The 21,495-nt window shown below is 56.9% G+C and overlaps 3 protein-coding genes across 3 annotated transcripts; 2 read left to right on the top strand and 1 right to left on the bottom strand.

The window, feature by feature from the left end:
• Positions 1-4,829: 4,829 nt before the first annotated feature.
• B0I36DRAFT_248834 (uncharacterized protein) lies at positions 4,830-6,860 on the bottom strand (the record flags this gene model as incomplete). Its single annotated transcript, XM_046150417.1, has 1 exon — positions 4,830-6,860. The coding sequence occupies one exon, from the start codon at positions 6,858-6,860 to the stop codon at positions 4,830-4,832; it is 2,031 nt and encodes a 676-aa protein (XP_046009559.1).
• A 974-nt stretch (positions 6,861-7,834) lies between these two features.
• B0I36DRAFT_365919 (Prp31 C terminal domain-containing protein) lies at positions 7,835-9,795 on the top strand (the record flags this gene model as incomplete). Its single annotated transcript, XM_046159215.1, has 2 exons — positions 7,835-8,167; positions 8,287-9,795. 2 exons carry the CDS (start codon positions 7,835-7,837, stop codon positions 9,793-9,795), a joined length of 1,842 nt encoding a protein of 613 aa, XP_046009558.1.
• Positions 9,796-15,470: 5,675 nt separating this feature from the next.
• On the top strand, positions 15,471-17,188 carry B0I36DRAFT_352216 (uncharacterized protein; the record flags this gene model as incomplete). The annotated part of the gene is made up of 3 exons (XM_046157089.1): positions 15,471-15,604; positions 16,425-16,748; positions 16,915-17,188. 3 exons carry the CDS (start codon positions 15,471-15,473, stop codon positions 17,186-17,188), a joined length of 732 nt encoding a protein of 243 aa, XP_046009557.1.
• Positions 17,189-21,495: the final 4,307 nt, after the last annotated feature.

Genomic DNA, 21,495 nt, shown 5'->3' with positions numbered 1-21,495 from the left:
CCAGTCCTGCGAGGCAGGCGGGCTCATGCGAGTTCGGTGGGCGCGCTGCCCGGCCGGTGGTGGTGCGTGCCTTCAGAGGCAGACAATGACTTTCTTTGAACCGGGGTGGCTGCTCGTCATGGCGAAGGGGTTGGTTGGTCTCGGGGTGGATTGGTTGGTGCCCAGCGAGCCAGCCTGTTCCCAGTCTAGTGGTGAGAGGTTGACGTCAGACGAGCAGGCGAGGCAGGCGGGCGGGCTCGCAACGGCGGGGCGGGGCAGCTGCCGTGCTCATGCGCGGGTGCACTTGGCTTGTTCTCATTCCAGGCATTGTCCCTCAGGACGCCGTCTGCTGACTGCCACAGCCGTGTGCCCCAGGTGGCCAGTCCGTCCCTCGCCCACGTACTATTATTGACGTGCCCGCCCCCCTCCCGCCCTCTGGCCCTGTCCCTCGGGGTCCTGCTGACATCTCGCTATATCATCACCGCAGCTTTCCCCAGTTCATCTCGATCGCTACAACCACACTGATCGCGACACGCAAGCAAACCTACTGTCCGCGAACACTGCTTGGCATCAGATAACAAGACTACCTCGACAACTACGGCATCAACCGCCACCAGCCATGTCGGCTTACAACTACGAGGCCCCTCAGCGGCGATCCTACCGTGAGGAGGCACGCCTGCGCCCAGATCCCCGCTATGAGCCACAAGACGCCTACTATCGCCAGAAACCCTCCTCCCGACACGAGCTTGTGCCTCGCCCCCGTGAGGATAGCGACCTCTCTGTCGAGGAGATCCGTCGCGACTTTCCGCCACCGGGCTACCGCGACATCCGCCGGGCTCGCTCAGCTGAGCCTGGCTACGACGACTACTACGCACCTGGGCGCGACTTGCGCACCCGTCAGAAGCCAGGCAGCGTTTACTACGAAGAGGAAGAGCGCACTCGCAAGCGCGTCCTGACCAAGCAGCAGAAGATCCTGGCGGCTGTGGTTGGAGGTGTCATTGCCGCCGGTGCTAAGGAGGCATGGGATCGCAAGGAGGCCAAAGACGAAGGCTCAGGCAGGATCGAGCGCAACCCGCTGGCCTCGGCTGCTCTTGCGGCGGGAGGTGCCTTTGCTGGCTACTCTGGCGCCGAGTACTACAACAAGCACAACGACAAGGAGGACAAGAAGTCCACCTATATTGTGCACAAGGGCCGCGATGGCCGTGTTTCCGAGTATTACTCTGACGACGAGGAGGACCCAAGAGGCCGCAAGGGCAACAAGTCCTTCCTGGAGAATGCTCTCTCTGCTGCCGGACTTGGAGGTGCCATCAAAGCCCTGACTGGCGGAGGTTCTGATGACCGACGTTCTGAAGGGAGAAGCCGACGCGGAAGTGTCGAGTCGAGGAGCTCTCGTCGATCTCGCTCTGAAGACACTCCCGCCAATCGCATGCAGAAAGCTGCCAAAGCCTCCTTGGTGGCTGGCGCTGCCGAGGCTTTCCGTGTCTCCAAGGAACCTGGTGGTTGGAAGGGCGAAAAGATGAAGCGCGTCCTCACCGCCGCCGCGGGTGCTGCTACTATTGATGCCGCCCATGACCCCAGCAAGGGCGACAGTAAACGCCACATGCTGGAGGCCGTCATTGGTGGCCTTGTTGGCAACCGCATGCTCAACGGCTCCCGCAAGGACATCGAAGAGGACAGGCGCACTGGCAGGAGCAGGTCTCGTTCTCGGTCCGCTGGGGATTCAGGCAAGACTGGCCTTGCTGCCCTTGCCACTGCTGGCCTTGGAGCGCTAGGTGCCAAGAAAATCCTGGACAACAAGGATCGGTCTCGCTCGCGGTCGCGGCGCCGTAGCCGTGGCTCCTATGGCAGTCGGTCTCCATCGCCCCGCCGTCGCAGCCGGAGCCGGAGCATTGTTGATGGTGCTCGAAGAAGCCTGGCCAAAATTGGTCTGGGTGGCGGTCCCGAGGACCGGCATGATGACGGCCGGTCCTCTTCCCGCAGAAGCAGAGGATATGATGATCGGTATGACGACAACCACTCTGCTCGTGGTGGCTACATGAGAGGCGGGAGAGGCGACGACTACTACGACGACCGCCGCCGCAGCCGCTCTCGCAGCCGCAAGGGTGGCCGATCTGGTTCTGTATCAAGCAGTGATTTGGGAAACTCGGAGGACGACGAGAGACAAGCTAAGAAAATGAAAGGTAAGCAGATCCTTAAAGCAGGCTTGGCGACAGTTGCCACCATCCACGCAGCCAATGAAGTCTACGGCTCCATGCATGCCCGCAATGCGAGACACAAAGCCGTCAAGAACGGGCGCCTGAATCCAACGGAAGCCAAGAAGCTCAAGACCAAGGCTATCCTTCAAGACACGGCCTCTGTTGGCATTGCTCTTATGAGCATCAAGGGTGTCTTGGGAGAGATGAAAGAAGCTAGAGAGAAGACCCACGAGGTCAGAGAATGGCAGTCAGAGAAGCAACGTCGCCACGAGAGACGCATGGAGCGGCTCCGGAAAGCGAACCAAAATCGTGAACCGAGATCGAGGGCTGACGACTGGTCTTCATCAGCTCCTCCGCGGGCCGACCGGTACGATGATGGGCCACGTTACACCGATGGAAATCCCTACTCAGCCTCTATTCCTGCGCCGCCAGTCGGTCACGACAGGCGGTAGACCATCAGCAAGTTCAACATGGCGCCTTTGTCATGTCGGTCTCGGGCACTCTCTGATCGTCGTCATGCCCTTCTGAGGCTGCGTCCATCTCTCCTGCTCTCCTTCACGCGCATCTCTCTCTCTCTCTTTCTCTCTCATTCGCAGCCGATTTACGACCCTCACGAATCATGTAAACACTTCACGACACAGATGTTTTGAAAAGAGAAAGCGTGTTTCTGCACAATGAATACCGGGTTACTAGGCTATCTATGGTAGCCCAAGTGGTCTCCATTGTCTCGCCACGGCTGTTTTTCTTGGACTAGACTTCAGCGCCAGCCAGCCTCATGAACTTCTTTCTTCTTTCTGCAAGTATATCTCACCTTACTGATCATAATAATCCGCGTGCTAGACCGCCGGCGGCGTCATCGTGATGATGACCGCTACTAAGGCTGAACGAGCTAGGGCAACTGCCTCGCGCCCGGCTCTCCGCCTGTCGGATCCCTGTGTGGCACGACATTCCGATTGGCTCAGCTCTCTTCCCGACACGATCGGGGCATGCCACGATCTATTGAGGGATGCGGGAATTTTTAGTACGTGGTAGATCCAGGATGGTGTGGCCCGGGTCCCTAGCACATCCACGTGGTTCCTGGGGATGCCCACCAGCAGCCTCCCCAAACCCCGGTACCTCACTCTTCGAAGTCTATACTAGGTGGGGGCGGCGCGGACTACTTGAGACAAGCTTTGTAGCACAGCAGGTACTATAGAGATGTGGGATGACGTGGCATCTAGCTGCATGTCTCGCCTATCCTCCAAACCAGGGAGGCAGGAAATGGAAGTGGATTTTTCTTTTTTTTAAAGACTTTGAGGATCTGGCTCAGAATGAGAGGGCTCGTGGTGCTTACGACTTTTGGCGACCATATATAGTTTTCCGCTTGAAGACAATATAGGGCACTCGGGATTACTTCGCATGACAGTTGTGCTTGCACGAGTGAGAAAGGAATTGAGAGGAAATGGCGCCCGTGGATGGATTCCTGCAGCGAATGCCTCGAATACTGTTTGCCCGAGACGATCTCACAAGGGTAGGTAGTCTCAGTGGAAAACCAGCTACATGAGATCCGCGAGCAAGGGGCCAAAAGGGGGGGGAGGGAATGGAGTCCATAACATGGTGACAGGCTTGTCGATGCGGTCATTGTGCATGATGCGGCACCCCTTGGCTGTCAGCCAAAAGGGCCTCCGAGCTGGGTCCAAACTGGCACGGAACAACAGACACATGTCGAGAGGCCTGGTCTGGGCAGGGGAAACCAAAGATCCAATCCGCGCCGCGTCACCCTCCCACCACCAATCCGGCGTTAGCATGCGACTGGCCCCTTCTGGTTCGTCTCTAAGGCCTAGAACCTGAATTGTCGTGGCACTAGTCCAGCAGCTAAGCTACACGCTCTACGACACTTCCGTATTGGCGGGACGAGGGACGAAGACACAAACAAGCACTTTTGGCTGTCCCACCATTGCAGACCAAGTGAGGAAGGGGGGGGACGTGCGGGTCGTCGATCGAGAGACTGTATTCTGAGCAGCGAGATGCAGAGGATCGGTTGGGCACCCCCCTTGCTCATACAACCTGAAAGCCCACTCACAAGCAAGCGGCATTTGCTTCGTATGGTGGTCCTGCAAGGGAGGACGAGCCCATGTCGCTGCACACGGCATGCGCTGGCATGCTGGGACCCTGTCGATTCGCTATGCCCAAGAAGTGGGACCAGGGGCGATGACGTCAGTGACCTGGCCAGATATGAAACAACGAGATCGCCTAGAAATAATTAAGTCCAACTCGGCGGTGTGCTTATGCATTGTTGACTGAGCTATAATATCATATGGAACACTGTCAACACTGTGGACAAGATGACCAGTTGTTGGGAAGGCGTTCCAGCCAGAGCTGCATTCTGTGTAGGCTCCTGCAAGGTGAACTCAGTCCTGACCCATAATGCATGGTTATTGGGCAACTCGCCCATATGCATTAAGTATTCCTGCTATAATGACACCGCTCCAACCGAGCTCAAAGAGTGGAAGACGGCTGAGATGGGGAGGCCGTCAAGTCGCGCCCCGACTCCATTCACTCGCTTTTGCCACACTTTGGTATTAGAGGTAGGTGTGCATGTCGAGTATTGCTATCCGTGGCATCACCCACCCGTCAAGGTGCAAAGCCTAGTGCGCCGAATCGCGTGCAACGCTTTCAACCACTGCTCCCAAGGCCACCAGCCGCATTCTGCTTCCACGCAGCAGCCATGGCCATCATCTGCGACAAATTCTGCTTCTGCTCGTCGTCCGCGGGGAAGACGTAGTCGATGTACTCCTCCATTGTGCCGTCCTCCAGCGCCCGCCGCTTCTTGATCTTGCGCGGCATCTGCTTCTGCACCTTGTCCACATCGTCGGCTGATCCATGCGTGCGCTCAAAGGACAGCCAGGCGTTGAGAAGCGACACCCGCTCCTCCTTGAGCTCCTTCTCCCGCATGCTCTTGTGTGCGCGGTTGAAAATCTGGCGCGCACGGTCCTTTGCTTCCTCGGACACTGGCTGCTCGTCGTCTTCCGTTTCCACCTCTTCCTCCTCGGGAATGTTGATTTCGAAGTGAGCAAAGCTGATCCACACCTTGACATGGTCCGTCTTCTCGAGAAGCCTCTCGTACAGCGCCCGTGTCCTCTCGTACTCCCCTTCCTCTTCCTCAAAGTCAATGTAAGCTTTCCATACGAGCTCTGGCATATCCAGATCTTGTTGGATCGCCAGCTCGAAGATTGCGCGAGCGCGCTCAAGGTCGCCCAGGCCGCGTTCCAGCTCGGAGAATTTGATCCATGTTTGACCATTCGCGGGGTTCCATTCGACATGCTTTTCATAGAGGGTCCGGCATCGCACAAACTCAAAAAGCTTGAGCTCGAGGTCGATATATCCTTTGAAGAGGCGGTCTTTGGGGCACATCCCAATCGCCTGGCCCATGGTCTTGCGCATCGCCGAAAGATCGCCTTGCCGCACTTCGAACTGAGCTTTGAGTAGCCATATCTTGGCGAACGTGAACTTCTTGTGCGGTACAAGGTTGAGACAGAGCTTATAGATCTGGCGTGCTCGGTCAATGTCTTTGGCTTCCGTCTCTTCCCATATAGCATAGAAGAGCCACAAATAGATATACCGCCGCCAATGCCGCTTTTCTTGCGTTGGAGGCACCTGCGCCACAGCACGTTCATATACGTCCCGAACCCGATCCACGTCTCCCGAAGTCTCCTCCAGCCTGGCGTAGTCAATCCAGGTGTCGTAGTTTTTGGGGTTTTCTTTGATCTGGTCCTCGTATAACCTCCGGCGCTTGGAGAGAACGACGTCCTCCACACCCTCTCTGTCTCCAAACTGCTTCTCAAATGACGTATACGCCTTGTGTAGCGCCATGGATTTCGATCGAGGTAGCCTGTCCAGTGCATACTTGTAGATGGCTCTTGATCGTTCGTATTCTTTGAGTTTCGTCTCAAAGCGAGAATACGCAATGAAAAGCCGCTCATCGACAAATTCATCTCCGAGCGACTCGATGGCCGCACCGAACACCTGCCTGACAAGGTCGCTGGTGCCCACCTCCTCCTCGAATTTCGCCCACTTGATCCAATTGCGAGGTTCCGGATGGACAATCGTGAAACGCTCAAAGATTTCACGGGCACGTTGAAACTCGCCATACCGCTTCTCCAACTTGATGTAGGCACTCCAAGCCTGCTCATCAGGTTCCCATGTCATCCACCTCTCAAAGACGTGCCGCGTGCCTGGGATGTTTCCAAGCATTTCCTCCATGTAGACGTATTTGTACCATAGCTTGTCGATGCGTGGTAGGATTGTAACAGCCCGATCCAGCAGATTTCTGGCGTGGTTGATGTTACGGTTCTTCATTTCGGCCTCGATGTAGCGAATCCAAAGGATGACTGAGGACGGATCGACGTCGAGAGCGCGCTCAAAGACGGAGCGCGCTCGCTTAAACTCCTTCTGTTCGAGTTCCCATGCGGCATAGCGCATCCAGTTGTTCATGTTCACGCGATTCCGTCGAACATAGTCCTCAAACTCCTTGCGCTTGCGACCCTGGAACTCGTGTAGCTCTTCGAGGTCCTCGAAGCGTTGCGTCGGCGCCTGAACGCCGGTCTCCTGCCGGTCGACTGCCTCTCGTAACAGCTGTTCGGCAGAGATCTGAACAGGGGCCGCGCCCTTGTTCTTGACCCTCGGGGGCCCTCGTGAAGACTCCATGGTGAGATGTAAGTGTGGTTTGTTGAGATAGCTCTATCTTCGACTCGATCGCACGCGTGGTTGGAGAGCGCCGGCCCGGGCTCGCGCGTCGCCCACTAGACACCGCGATGTCGTAGCTGGATTCGAGATGGAGAAACGATGAAACCCCTCTGAATCGGTTACGCGCGGTGCAAGAAGCCACGGGGCCGCGAGAAGCGTTGTCCTTCGAGGCACGGCGGTGGCAATCGAGCACTTGAAAGTAGCGTGCGTTACGTCTCTAATGATTGCTGAAGATTGCAAGGCGCGTGAATCGCAGTCCCGGACACGAGTTGGTTGCCATGTGGAGAGAAAATCGGAACGATTGCAAGGCTGGATAGCTTGTTGGTTTCTTGTCGCGCGGAGTGTGCCAGCCTTACTTCGCACTGTTAAAAGAACTTTGCAAGGGTGGTTTTGCTATCTGGTACCATCGAGGGCCGAACCGGAATGGAGGTCGCCTCTGTTCAGGCTGTTCCAATAGATGCGAGAGAAAATGCTCGTATGGATGACCTGACCCAATCGATCTGATGCCGTACGGCTGATAGGACTGATTCAACAGGCAGAAGTTGCTCGTAACGTGATTCTCAGTGATCGAGCCACAGTGAGTACGTTAGTTAGACAGTACTCAGCTTGCCCTATACATACAGTACTAAGCTCTCTTTGGCCCACCCTTTTTTTGATGACAGGCACCCTTGCTGGGTTCAGCAGTGATGTGCTTCGATAAAGCTTCCACCACCAAGCATCAAACAACAAACCACGCAAGACAGCGTGACCTCGAACCTCGCAAGCTGCGATCATCAGAACCGCGTGCGACCATCTACCAAGTGTTTCTCGATTCACTTAAGCGCGTCCGTCTGTGTCGATAGCCCTCAGCCAGCGCGCGCCGCGCTGCGCTCTCCAGCGCATCCCAGTCGACAAACTCTTGACCTGCCGCGCCTGTGCTATTCATCGCCGCCAACATGTCTACACTCGCGGATGAGCTCCTGCAGGACTTCGAGGACTCTGGGTCAGACCGTGAGGATGTGCAGAGCGATGGCGGCCTTGACGGCGTGACTGGGCCGTCCCTGCGCGCCGAAGTGGACGACGATGAGGACATGCAGCTCGATGGTGACGAGGAACCGTTCGAAGATGGTGGAGATGATCATCAAATGGGAGGACTTGACGGCGTCGTCGCCGAGGTCCCAGAGGATGATGATGAAGCCAAAGCAGCTGTCGAGAAGATGCAACTCGGGGCCGTGAAGGATGTGCGCAAGGTTTCTACAATCATGGACAGGCTTCAGCCTCTGTTAAAGGTCAGTGATCTCGAATTCCATCCCCCTAGTCTCAGTCGATTATCTTCAACTTGAAACGATAATATTTACATCGTTCTCCATGGAGCAACAGCCCTGACGGTAATGGTTTCCGCCTACAGGACATTGCACGGTTCCAAGAAAAGCCTCTCGCACCTGGCACAATCAACGTCGGTAATATCGAAGACAACCCCGAGTACAAAGTGTTGACCCAGTCCAACACTCTCTCGACTCAGATCAACGGCGAAATCATGAAAGTGCACAAGTTCATTCGCGACCACTACTCTTCGCGGTTTCCCGAACTTGAGACGCTTATACAGAACCCTGTCGAGTATGCCAAAGTTGTCGCCATCCTTGGGAACGGGCCGATGGACTCTGAGAATATGAGGACGCTCCAAACCTCTACAGATAACATTCTTGGCCAGTCACTGAAGGCCGTCCTGGATGGTCCGTCCCTCATGGTCGTGACCGTGGAGGCCACGACCACCAAGGGGGAAGAGCTGTCCCCCGAAGAACTGGACCGTGTGATTCGTGCATGCGAGATGATGATAGCTATGGACAAAGCCAAGGCTACATTAACCGACTATGTTCAGTCGCGTATGAACGTCTTTGCGCCGAACCTCACAGCCATCGTGGGATCTTTGACAGCAGCGCAGCTGATCAACACTGCTGGTGGACTCACTCCGCTTTCAAGAACACCAGCCTGCAATCTGCCCTCGTGGGGATCCAAGAAGCCGCGACTAGCCTTCGCCAGCAACACGAGTGTGAAGTCTCAAGGTTACATTTATGAGTCCCCTCTGATTCGAGGCATCCCCACGGATCTCAAGAAGAAAGCCATGAAGGCTGTGGCTGCCAAACTCGTACTGGCCGCGAGAGCGGATACAGGTCATAGCAGTCCGGACGGCTCATACGGCGAGGAACTTAGGAGCCAGTGTCTTGAACGCCTAGACAAGATGACAGAACCGCCGCCAAACAAAGGACAACGAGCCCTACCAGCTCCGGATGACAAACCATCCAGGAAGCGCGGTGGACGTAGAGCACGCAAGGCCAAAGAGGCGACGGCCATGACGGATCTGCGCAAGGCTCAGAATCGTATGGCATTCAATAAAGAGGAGAAAGAGACTGGGTATGGTACTGGCGATTCTACGGCAGGCATGGGCATGATCGGAGCAAGCAACGACGGCAGGATACGTGGAATTCAGATCGACAACCGGACACGTGCCAAGCTCAGTCAAAAGCACAAGGGGTGGGGAGGAGCCTCGACCATTGGCGGCGCGGCATCGTCCCTCCGTGGCTTTGGTCAAACACCAGGTCAGATAGACCTTCGCGGCAAGGGCTTGCGAACTTCTGGTGTGGGCTCAACCATTGGAGGGGGTGCAGGAACGGCTTCATCGTTAGCATTCACTCCAGTGCAGGGACTAGAGCTCGTTGACCCCAGTATACAGGCCGAACTCAATCGCAAAAGGAAGGCGGAAGAAGACCGGTGGTTTTCTGGCGGCACCTTTACGCAGGTTGGCGGTGGCGGTTCCGCGACCAATGGCGGCTTCAAGGTACCCGGGTTGCCCGCCAGCAAGAAGGTTGACACTGGTCAGGGCAAGATGCTGCCTCCAGCGCTACCTGCCAAGAAGTAAAGCTGGATGAAGTGTAGGATTTCATGTTGGGGTCTTCCTGACCAAGCGCTTACACGTACATAATAGAAACTGAAGATACCCGTGACCTACACCAACTAGTCCCTCACTTCATTCAGCCTTTTAAGGTTTTGGTCTAACAGCCGGTGATCGGGCCAACTGGGACACAACCGTGCTGGGTGCTTAACTCATTTGGCTGTCTTGGTGCGAGGCTGGCGTGCCACTGCCAAAAAGTCTAATGCTTGGGGATAGGCGCAACTCTTGGCAGAACGGATCTGCCGAGTTAGCGTGCCAGAGCGGGCAGTGCCGCGATAGGTCTGTCCGTCGCTAGAGCACGCCACGAGCACGGCATCAGGAATCAAGTTGGTGTGCCCCAGCCTCGCCGAACCGCAAGCCGATGAGGTGGGGTGTTGAAGGGACTCGAACCCGGCTTCATGTAACTCAAAAGGAACCTGCCGATGATGGCTGGGGACCCCGTGGGCTCCATAAACTCTAGTTCCGTATCGGGGAGGAGGTTCGGATCCCGATCTGGCGGGCAGGTGGATACAACGGCGATTTTCTGAAAAGTGTGGCTGACGCCGAGGAGATGGATGTGGTGCTCGTGGCTACCGGCTGGAACGTTTGTGAGGATCTGGAATATGTCCAGGGTGCCTTTTCATCGGATCGTGCGGGCATCAAGCGGACGAGATCGGGAGGACGTTGGGGAAGCGGCCGCGGCTGAGGCGTTGAGGTGGCGCTTCTTGACCCACGACACGCGGTAGGTAACGTTTGCAACACGGGACCGAGATGTGCCTCCCCTCCCGCCTTAGAGGATTACGGTCCAGAGAAATCTGCAGCTTCTCGTGACCGTTGCCGCCTTTCTGGTTTTCGTGGAGACCAGCGCCCCAAACTGCGCCAGTACCGGCTTTTGTGGCTTTGGTATTAGTCGTCGAGCTGTTGCGAGTTTCTGGACAGAAGACGAGTACGTGGACTGGCAGACGAAAACCGACATCACGCAGCATGCAGCATGCACTTCGAACTGTATATCCGGCTAGCAATTTGCACGATGACGCGCGGCGAGGCCATCTCATGCATGCTGTAAGTGCTTGCTTTCTCCCTGCAACCCTAACCCTGCCCCTTGTTGCGTACTTCTCCCTCTCCCTGCGTGTCTCGTGTAGCAAGTTTCTCCCATCGTACCCTACGTTGAATCCTCTTGTCCTGTCCTGTCTTGGTTTCAATCTATTTTATCTCTTTTCGTCTCTTTCTCTTTTTCACATCTTCGTGAGCTGTGATGAGCTCCTCCTATTGCCACACTCCTTTTATCCGTTTCTCCTTTCTACTAGGCCGTCTTTGTGAACTTACTGTGAATCTGCCTGGGATCTTTCGGATACTCGTGTATTTCATCCCACATCCCCCTCCCCTAGAGGAGCCAAACTTTGCAGGTCTAGGGGCCCGCCACATGCTCAGATGGCTAGCTTTTTAGAAGTGCAAAAGGCTATAACCTCACTAGTATGAAAGATGAAAACCTGGTGCTTAGCTAGGCATCGCAATCAAGCGGCATCTCCTTTGTACATCCACGTAGCTTCGAAGCTGATGATTTAGCCTGACGTGTCTTGCAGGATTGGCAGGAGCCTTCCGCGTGGAGGATGACGTGACAGGGGCACAAGCTTCGCAGCCGCATGGGCTGGCATTCTTCCATGGATCAAACGCCGATCACTTGCATATGCCGAGTACGCCGGGGGGGCTTTTGAGCATCAGCATACGAAAAGTATGGTCGATGCCGACCTTTTGGCGTCCTTGAGCACCGAGAAACAAAGCTTGACTAGAGACAGAACATTCTGCAAGGTCGTCGTCTCAGATGCAAATGCGTGGACTCTATCTGACACCAGCAGCAAGCTGACCAAATAAGTTGTTGAGGCATCAACGCGGGTATCCTTGGCGAAAAAGATGACATGGGCCAACATGCGCGCCTTCACCGAAGGCAGATTATTGCCAATGCATATTTTCCAACGCATGCGGCCGACGGCTGCTAGGCTCGCCGTTCCCCTCCCATGGTGATATGGCAGCCTCGAAGCTTTTCTAGCCCAGAGTAACGGCGCTCAGGCAAGCCACACGCCAATGAATAAGAAGCCAGTACGGATATGGGGTTTGTTGCATCTCGCTTGATCCATCATATTGACCATAACGATCTCCAGACTTACAGGCTAACATCCCCCATCCTGTTGTGCCCGCGGTGCTACTTTCTGTAAATTATTGCCAACAATATCGGCGGTCTCTTTTCCATTCAGAAACATGAACGGTCTAACGTTGACATGCCTTACAAATAATCGCTGTAGCCAGCTGTCAAGCTGGAAATATCAGGCATGTAACGTCGATTGTGCATAATATCCGTCATCATTGAGCCAACACAAAAAAGGTTTACCTCAAAATGATGTGTACTTCCGGGCATTATTAACGGATATATAAATACAGTTCCAATATTGTTTTTCCCCTCGACGAAATTGGGAGCGTCGTACTACACGGGACTCGTTGCTGTTACTTGATGCACCGAGACTTTTCTGATCATGGTGCCAAACGCATAAGAGATGACACGTCAAACGCGACTGTCGAGACGCTGGGAAGATCCAATTAAGAAACCGCGGCTTACTTCGATATTTCCCGATGTCACACGGGCAGCATCATCAGTTTCGTGAAACCCCGCCCACCCGCGTGACGCACTTTCGCACAATCCCATTCATCCCACCTGGGAAAACGGCATGTAGCCAGCTTCCCCCTGCTCTTGTCGCGGCCACACCCACCCGTGCCGCGAGGCACGGACACGGGGGGCACGACCTACGACGAGGCAAGTGGGCATGCATGACACCCACCCATGGTCTTCTTTGTGTGGGTGAGTGTGTGCAAGATCTCGCGCTACGATCTGGACGAGAGGCGTCCCCGGCCATTCTGAGACGCGCGCTTGGGGTTTTGCTCATTTCGAGATGTACGAGATATCGGTGCTCATTTGCTAGATTCCCGTATCCGACGTCTCGTGCTCAGAAGCGCGAGAAGGGTACCACAGAACCTTGGAAGGCCTTAGGGTACATGCCCCGTTGTACATCGTACCAATGCCACAATCCTGAGTGCAGGGCACATCCTGCTAGGCTCGGAGTAACCTTGCCCGACTGTGACCACTCGCTTCAGGCATCGTAGTTCGTGGCCGGTCGAGCTCCCGATTCGGAGAAGTGGCACTTGACCTACAGGAGGCAGTAAACCCAATTGCAGCCTTTCCACGAAGCGAAAAAAAAAAAAAAAAAAGCAACAAATACACCACCTGCACGGTGGTGGCCTCGACGACAAGGGAAATGCTTACGGAAACAGCCGACGCACCTCCGCTCAACAGTGAGCCACAGAAAAGGAAACTGCCAGGGGACCAGTTCGCAGACCTTCGAGAAGGAAAACCCATGTCCGAATCAAATGTCTGGCCGCTGCGCCACTGTCTTCAGCACGGAGTGTAGGTATTAACCCACTTGAGTTCCCTTAAAGGCTGTTGAAAAGACGAAGGAGTGGCGTCCACGTTCAGGACGGACCGTGTCTTGGTTGTTGGTGGCGGGCGAATCGACAGAGCGAGGGGCTGACCTGAGTCTGTTCTCCAAAAACAAGGAGAGACACTGCCCATTCACATGCAAGCATACAACTCACACCACTCTCGATTGAGAAACATTGCATCGAGATCCCCACCTCGCTGATTTCTCCTGAAGTGCCTCATGCACTGTTACGAGCCCCATTGTAACCGTGATCAGACGTATCGGCTCGTGCACCTTTGAAGCCTCGCGCCCTCTCAACACAATATGAGAAGCTGAAACAATTCAACCTCCCCATCCACAACGAATCAGAGACATTGTCTATATTCATATTCATAAGAGAAGACGAAGAAGAAGAGCTCGACCGGGCACGCTTTGAGGCAAGTCGCCGGAGTGACAAAATACGGGTTCGACTTGCTCGCATCAAATCGGGCACGGATAAAGCCCAGAGAGCTAGCTAGCTTTTCATATCATACGGCCACCCATGTCGCGAAGGCCGGCATGGAATCAGCCGGTGGCATATCGCCGGAAATGTGATGCAGAAGTTGCCTAACCTGCAAGACAGCAGGGTGGGCGTCATGGGAATTCCAAAGGAAAATCCTCCAAAGCAACCCAGCACGTGTGCGATTTCGCCATTCGTACACACACAAGCAAGACACACATGTGACACAGATACAACCCACCACCTTGCCGAGCTTGTCGGGCTCGACTGCAGATTCTACATGATCATCTCGGAAAAAAAACAGAACAGGTTTTTGGCCTGTGGATCGAGATCTCCGATGACCAGACACAGGTTGCGAGCAGCCCCGGTGACTGGTTCCGTTCAATCACATTTTTCGCCGTGCGAATCTGCATGAAATGAAGCTTCAGCAAAACCCCGTACTGCGGTCTTGGGTTTTGTGGATTTATTTCTATTGCCATGCACCAGGCAACACCATGACCTCCAGCACGGACATAAAATGATGCCCGATGCACATCACACCCAAGAGCTTCCAATGCCAGCATATTGTGACCAAAAGATGGCGGCGCATGACCGCATCCCAACCATGTCGAGCTGGCCAGAGTGCCACAATGCCGAGGAAAACACCAGCTCATGCACGATCAGGCAGCCTCGTTTACCTCTAACACGCGACAGCTCAAGTATTGTTTGTTCGTATCCAGTGAATCAGGCCAACCTCAGTTGTATTAGTCTGCTGCCAAGGGCGATGGGATGCTGTGATGAGAAGATAGAGTGGCTATTAGGAACGATAACTGTGTAACTGGAAATTATGTAAGCACTCGCCATTGATGTGGGATTGACCTGGGCGGTCACGTCTCTTCACGATGCTGGATCGCGAGCCCTTATGATGTCAGAGGCGCAACCAGAGGGCTGATGCGCCAGGGAGAAAAGTCCCAAAGGGGGGCGTGTGCGTGCCGAGGTATGGATTGGTGACAAGGGCCTCGATCCAGGACGATTCTGCTGCCAGATGGAGACACAGACGGGGCTGAAAGGGGGGGGGGGGTGGGCGTGTGGGCAGGCATCGTGGCATTCCCGGGAGAAGCAGCAGCGCATGACTGTGTAACCTTGGAAGGACGACGGGACCCCTTTTCCCACTAGTTTTGTGTACTCTCCGACCCCTACGGCGGCATAGGAGAGTGAGGCATGGTTACCACGGGGATACGTTTTGATACCATGCAACTACTATGTGACGCGAAGTGCCTGGCACTAAGCTGCTGGAGGTCTCTGGTGGCCACGAGCTCGAGCCCTGTCGACGGAGATGAGCGCGAGATGGACGTGCATCAAGGCCTAGCGAGTTGCTTTGTTGAGACTTGCCCTAACTAGCAACCGCGCACGAGGATGAAAAAAAAGGGGATTGAGATACAAGATGTCTGGGTTGTAAATCGGCGATGCTGGCGATGGGCACTAAGTGTTCGTGATCGACATTTTGGTGGTCTGTCCACGGTTGGCGAAGGATTCTGGCAGGCGGCGGGAGTATCCCTGCTGGGGTCAAGCGCTGCATCTACCGATCTGTTGCGGATGCTGACGAGACGGAGGATCAGGCGCTGCGGGAGTGCTCGCCGTGCCTTGTGCTGTCCTGGTCTTGGCCTGGCGCCTCGCGGGCGTTTCTGCAATAGCACCAGTATGGCCAAGCGCAGCGAATGTGTACCTTGGGAGCTTCTGCTGGCGGTTGTCATGTTGTGTTGCTGATGCAGGCACCCAGCACAGTCGCTGTCACCGGTACTTCGACACTTGACCCTGGCAGGGCGAACCGAGGCAGCCGTGGGGCAGGCAGGTGAGCCGGGAGCAGCCACTCGACAGGTCATGATGAAGGTGACGGTGCCTGCTAGGGAACCTTGGGAAGGGACGGATGGCCAATGGGAACCCGGCAGGAGCGACCCCGGTGGAAGCATGGGCTCAGGGGCAGTGGGGCCCAAACTAGCCTAGCGGTACTGCCCATCGGCGATGCTTGGTGAAAATCCCGATCGCGGCGCCCGTTGCCGACCCCGCCCAGCCACGACACCCGACCCGTGCAACATGCCTCGTAACCATCACCGGCGCTGCCGTGCGATCGGCGCCTGCTGCTTGAGCTCGGATGCGGCCCTCAGCGGTGCTGAGCCAGGCACTGCGCGGTCTTGCTCCTGCCCCGTGCCACTTCCAAGGCGCGCGCTGCCCTTCCGAGTCCTGGCTGGCCGAAGTCAGGGCGGGAGCCTCCGGCGCTGGACCCTGGAGGACATTTACTGGTGCCCAGGCCCCGTCCACCGTGGGTCTGCTAGTATTCCGCACCGGTTCAGGGACCTTCGGGGCAGACGGAGCTCAGCCAGTCTGGTGGGCTCCGCTCACGTTAGAGTGGGTGGGGACTGTCAAGCAGCACAGACATGGCGCCGCTTGCACCCCCATGCCATGCCATGCAATGCCATGGCACACCCCCCCTCGCCCTACTATGTACATATGACAACAGTTGTGCCTGGTTCAGACTTTGTGCGCGACCCTTGGGCGGGGCCGTGAAGTCAACATCTGCGCATTATGACGACACTGCCTCTGGTGAACCCTGGATCCCTTCCCCATCACTCACCCGCGGCGCCCTCACCCTGCGACCATGAACATCCACATAGGGGCTCCGTCTCCAGGGACAGCCATTGCGTCGTCCCCATTCGTCGCCTGGCACGAGTCAATGGCAGCGCCTGCGAACGTCCTCGGGCCTGGTGCGCATACTCGCCCAGTCCACACGGACGGTGGCCGTCTCCCGGCCCGGCATCCTTGCTGGTGACGGACATTGCGGCTCATGCCTGGGCTGAACACGACTCGCCAGCACGAATGTGCCTGTCGTTCCGTGCCTCGGACCGTGCAGCTCTCCAGGACATGCCACATGATTTCTCGCAGCTGTGGGACGAGCTTGGATTGGGACGGCTGCCATGTTGCAAGCCTTATTTCAGATAGTGAACACGCGAGTCCTACCCCCCCCGTCGTGAGATGAAGCCAGGCCCAGCCCGTTATATTGTGTTCCAAGCTATTCGCATGGCCTTGCTTCGGCAAAGGCAGCATCGCTCGGTGAGGCATGCCAGGAGATGAGGACCCATTCTGTATTCTGCTACACCACTATAGCATGCCATTACTCCGTAGAGGCGACCGTGTGCCCACCAAGCAAGGCTGGGAGTTCCGGGCTGGTTTGAGAGCAGTTTCTGGCGGTGAAGCTATTCCTGCTCGTACTGCCAGAGTATCCTGGTCGCAGGTCGCTAGGGTGTCACCTTCTGGAATGGCATTCGACTCCACACTTGACGTCATGCTGGGACCGAGAGGGAGCAGAGGCTCCGTCGCTCCAGCTTCATATGCTTCATTTAAAGAAATTGCCCAAGCGACCTGGCGGAATGCCCTGTGATGAATGTGCTGGTGCTTACATGTCACGAGGCTGGCAGGCCTCGATGTTTCTCGGCCTGTGGCTGGCGAACGAAATAGCCACTTCACGTGGCGATATGGTCGTCCCGAGCAGGTTGCCCTCGACGAGGCGAACCAAGGCTTGGTCAGGAGGATAAGCACTTCTGGAAGCGGCTGCAATCGGACCAGGCACCAAGTAACAGGCCCAGCAGCTCTGATACCAAACTCCTACGGGAGATTAGACTGATAGCGGGGTGTAATAAAATGAGATGCTGGGTGATGGGCGGCAGGGACGGATCCGGTGCGTTGGGACTGGCGCAGAGGCGATCTCGGGAGACAAGGAACGACCCTGCGCTAAGTCCCGTGAGTGGCATGCAATGAAGAGAGAGTCATGAACCCGGGCAGCACTCGGGGTGCAGCTAGGGTGGCTGGCGGGGTGTTGTCATGGGATGGCTGGCACAGCGGGCTCAGAGGCGGACTTGCCCCGACTTGCATGCTGTTGCTGGAACGATGCCGTCGTTGTCGTTTGCGCCTTGGTTTGGGGGAGACGGGCTGAATGCTCGTGCGTCTACCATAGTAAAGACTCCCGGCCCGGGTGGTCAACATATTGCTACCTGGCAATACAACAGTCGAGTGTCGAGGTGATGGGCACGTTACGCACCGACAGTCTAGCAGGATCCAGCTGCCGCCGAACAACAATGCACATGCAAAGAGGGCATGATTTGCTGCTCCGGTCGTGATTCAGCCTGCTGACATGGAACCGGACACAGCAAGTCCAGGACGAGGCCAAAGTGTGGTGGGCGCCAGTTGACGACTGCCCAGGACGGCAGGGTCCTCGGGCGTCGGTTGAGGAAGGCGCCTCCCGGGGCTGCGGCGGGGGTTCAGCCTGCCGCCCACGCGCGCTCCACCATTGCTTGTCAAGAGCCCGCTTCCACACAGACAGGACCCTGGCCAGCTAGCTCCCTTTGTGGTTTCGCATCGGCCGGCGGCTTCCTGATGCGTGCGCACAATCTCGATCCCAAGAACCCCTCTGATCCAACCCCAACCTCGAGATCGGGTTCACGACGCCAGATCGACTGCAAAAACACAAAAGCCGCCCAGCGCCGCTGACCCAGATTTCCCAGTCCTACTCCTGCTCCTGCTCCTTCTCTCCTTCGGGACCCCTGATCTTTTGCCTTTCACGCCTCCCGCATGCGCGCGCCGTGCCCCCTACCTGGCCCAAATGACATCATCAGCATGTTTCCCTTATAGCGCCTCCCGTAGCATATGTTCCGGAGGCATCACGATGCGCCAGGGCGAGCGCCCCACCCTCTCGAGATCGCGATGCCCTCTTGGACTTTTTGCCCTGGCGTAGCCAACCAAGCTCGCACCCACGCACGTACCCAAGCCGACCAGCCAAGTTTCTTCACTTTTCGACGGCACGGCCGAGCAGCGCCTGCAGACTTGACAGCAAACGGGTTTTTTCCCTCCTCCCTCGCCCTGCAGCCCTCACCCTGGCGCAATCACGCCGTCACACACGAGGCTTGTGACAAATGCAGGGTCTCGCAACTCATCCTCCGAGCAGCGCGCTCGGGCACAGGACGTCTCCGGCTGGAGCCGCGTTCAACGTGCACGGTAAGGGTTGGCCGCGTGGGGTGCCTGGTGCCGGCGAGCAAGCGATGTGGAGGGCGCTGCGTAGTGTTTTGTTCCAACTTAAAAAACTCTGTTGCGACAGAGCACAGGCCCGCCAGCGGCAGAGTGCGGGTGCAGCACGGCCCCGGGATCCACCCACGCAGGCAGGGTCCACCGACCAAGAGAGCACCCAGCACCACACCCCTCGCAGAGAAGGCAGGCTACTCGTCGACGAACGGCACGCCATGGCAGGATGTTGACGCACGGGTGTGATGACTGGATGGAGTGGGGCAGCGCGCCCAAGGGGGTGAACCACCAGTCGGGGGCGCCACCCCAAAGCGGCAAAGACTTGCTTGGGATCGAGATTCATGCCAGAATCGGTCATCGAATTCTGAAAAACCAGCATGTGCAGCACAGAATGCCATCCTCGTCCCATGCGCCACAAGGTCCCCAGCCGGTACCTCACCTCCCAGCAGCAGGGTTTCTGCAGCCCGCCAACAGAATAGACACACAGTGGGCCAGCACCATCTTGCACGGCCAGGATCGACCGATCATCGTCCAAATCAACCCGCAAGACCCTGCTTTTCCCACTAAGGTCCTCGCGATCATCAGTCACCAGGGCGTCTGGCGTCGCGCTGGGGCGGAACGAGGGATTGGCAAAAGGGTTCAGAGACCAACATTTCCCAACAGCCCTGGGTGCCAGCAGAACGGCTGTTCGATGGCTACCCATCGGTGCTTATCTCGAGCATGTGGCAGCCCACGAGACACTAATAAACCCTGACAGAGCTGATCACAGCCACGGGCAAGGGCAGACGACAGGCCGATTGACTCGGATTTGCCGGGGTTTCCCACGCGTGGTGCATCACGATAACGTAGCCCAGCTTCGGCCTGCATGGTTCCACCAAGGGGGTCAAGCGACACAATAGTTCCAGCAAGTGCGGGGAGACTCTTGGGCCTGCGCTACTCGATCGATGAGTTTGCATCATCGCGATGGATTGACCCCGACACATCGCAGCTCAGGAGCCAGTCAGAAGGGACACGCGGCATGTGCCGCTGGTTGCCCTGGCTAGCTGACTCCATCGGGTTGTGCAATGCTGATGTCCCATTGCCATCACGAAGCGCATTGCTTGCTGCGTAGTCCTGAGGAGTCAGGGTTTTGAGGGACCTCGCCTATCACGAATGACCAATTAGCACCAAGTGATCTACAGGCACCCATGGCCTCAGGCTACTGATGATGTCCATGACGAGGCGACACGGTTTCGCAGCCGCTGCATACAGAGTAGTTTTGGCCGGATGGCTTGCCGTCTCTGCGTCGGATCTGACGGTGCCGGCTAGGGAAAGGCATCGGATCCCTTGTCTGATGATCCAACTTCTGCGCAAGACAGATCCTGTTTTCTGAATCAAGGAACCCCTACCAGCGAACGGCATCGCGATTCAACATGTAAACTCTATTTGAGCCAGGGTCGGACAGCTCAACCAGGACCGGCGCTCTGTACTGATCCCCCGTGCACGTGACCAGTCACAGCCAAGGAAGAGAACCTCCGCTTTGACGCCAGCATGCGATGCCAGCCTGGACCCATGGGATGGGGGGAAGTCGGAGAGTGCAGCGGTCACCACAATCGGACGTGGGGATGACTAGTGAGTGGGACATCGTGATGAGGCCCATGACGCAATTACAATGTGCGCGACGACGGGCTGGCCTGAAGGGAGGCGGGGGCAAACCATTGCCTCGCTAGCTCTGCAAAGCCTGCCCTCATCAGCTGCAGCGTCGTCGACGACGACGACGACGACGAATTGGCATCACTGCAGACGGGGTAAGCGGGTCGAGCTCAGCTCCGCCAACGAGTCCAGCAACACGCTGCAGCTTGGCGTGGCCCCGATGATTTTGCCTGATCTAGTCATGGTGTTGTCAAGGTGAACGAAAGCTGCGGACGAGGCCATGGAAGTGGCACGCTGCTGGCGACGGATTGCGTGTGGCGCGGGAGCAGAGCGAGGGTACTGGCGAGGCCGCACACGGTGCGGAGCAGGCAGTGGAGGGTACATTGCGAGTACGTCGCAGGGGAGGGCGCGCCAGGCAGAGTGGCGGTCGTGGCTGGCACAGGCGGGCCCGCGCTGGAGGCACATCTGGGAGCTGCGCCGGTGGGCACTAGGCAAGGTGCCCAGGTGCGCACAGAGAGCGTGCAGAGACCCTGTCCCGGGAAGCCCCTGTCGAGTACCGGGGTGCACACCCACGCGCTCTGGGAAGCCCACACCCCCCATTCTCCGCTTGGGCCCACGCCCAGGGCACGCAACATCCCCCCCAAGGCAGGGTCGTCTGTCGAGGGGTTCCAAGGTTTCCAGTGCGCGTCGTGAAGGGGGGGTGTAGGGTGCGCCCAGCGAGCTGCTCGATGGGATTCCTACTCCCTCTGCCCTTTGCCATGTTTCCCTTAAAACTTCGCTGCTGCTCGCTCCTGCATCCGACACACACCTCTCCCCGTCCTGCTCCTGCCCATGTATAACTGAACCGCATGCCGCACCACTCTCCTCCCTCTCTCTCCTCTGCCCTGACCTGGTTACCCTTCGCCAAAACATCTTCCATCACACCCGCAGACCATCAGCACGCCGTCTGACGTCCACATCGTCGTTGCCGCTAACACCAAATCACCCTCCGCACCACCACGACGCCGTCTCCGCAGCAGGACTACTACCACCACCACCACC

The sequence above is a fragment of the Microdochium trichocladiopsis genome (genome assembly GCF_020744255.1).
Source record: "Microdochium trichocladiopsis strain MPI-CAGE-CH-0230 chromosome Unknown B0I36scaffold_8, whole genome shotgun sequence".
NCBI lineage: Eukaryota > Fungi > Ascomycota > Sordariomycetes > Xylariales > Microdochiaceae > Microdochium > Microdochium trichocladiopsis.
The sequence above is the reverse complement of the archived record's forward strand: the minus strand, read 5'-3'. Positions and strand labels throughout refer to the sequence as shown.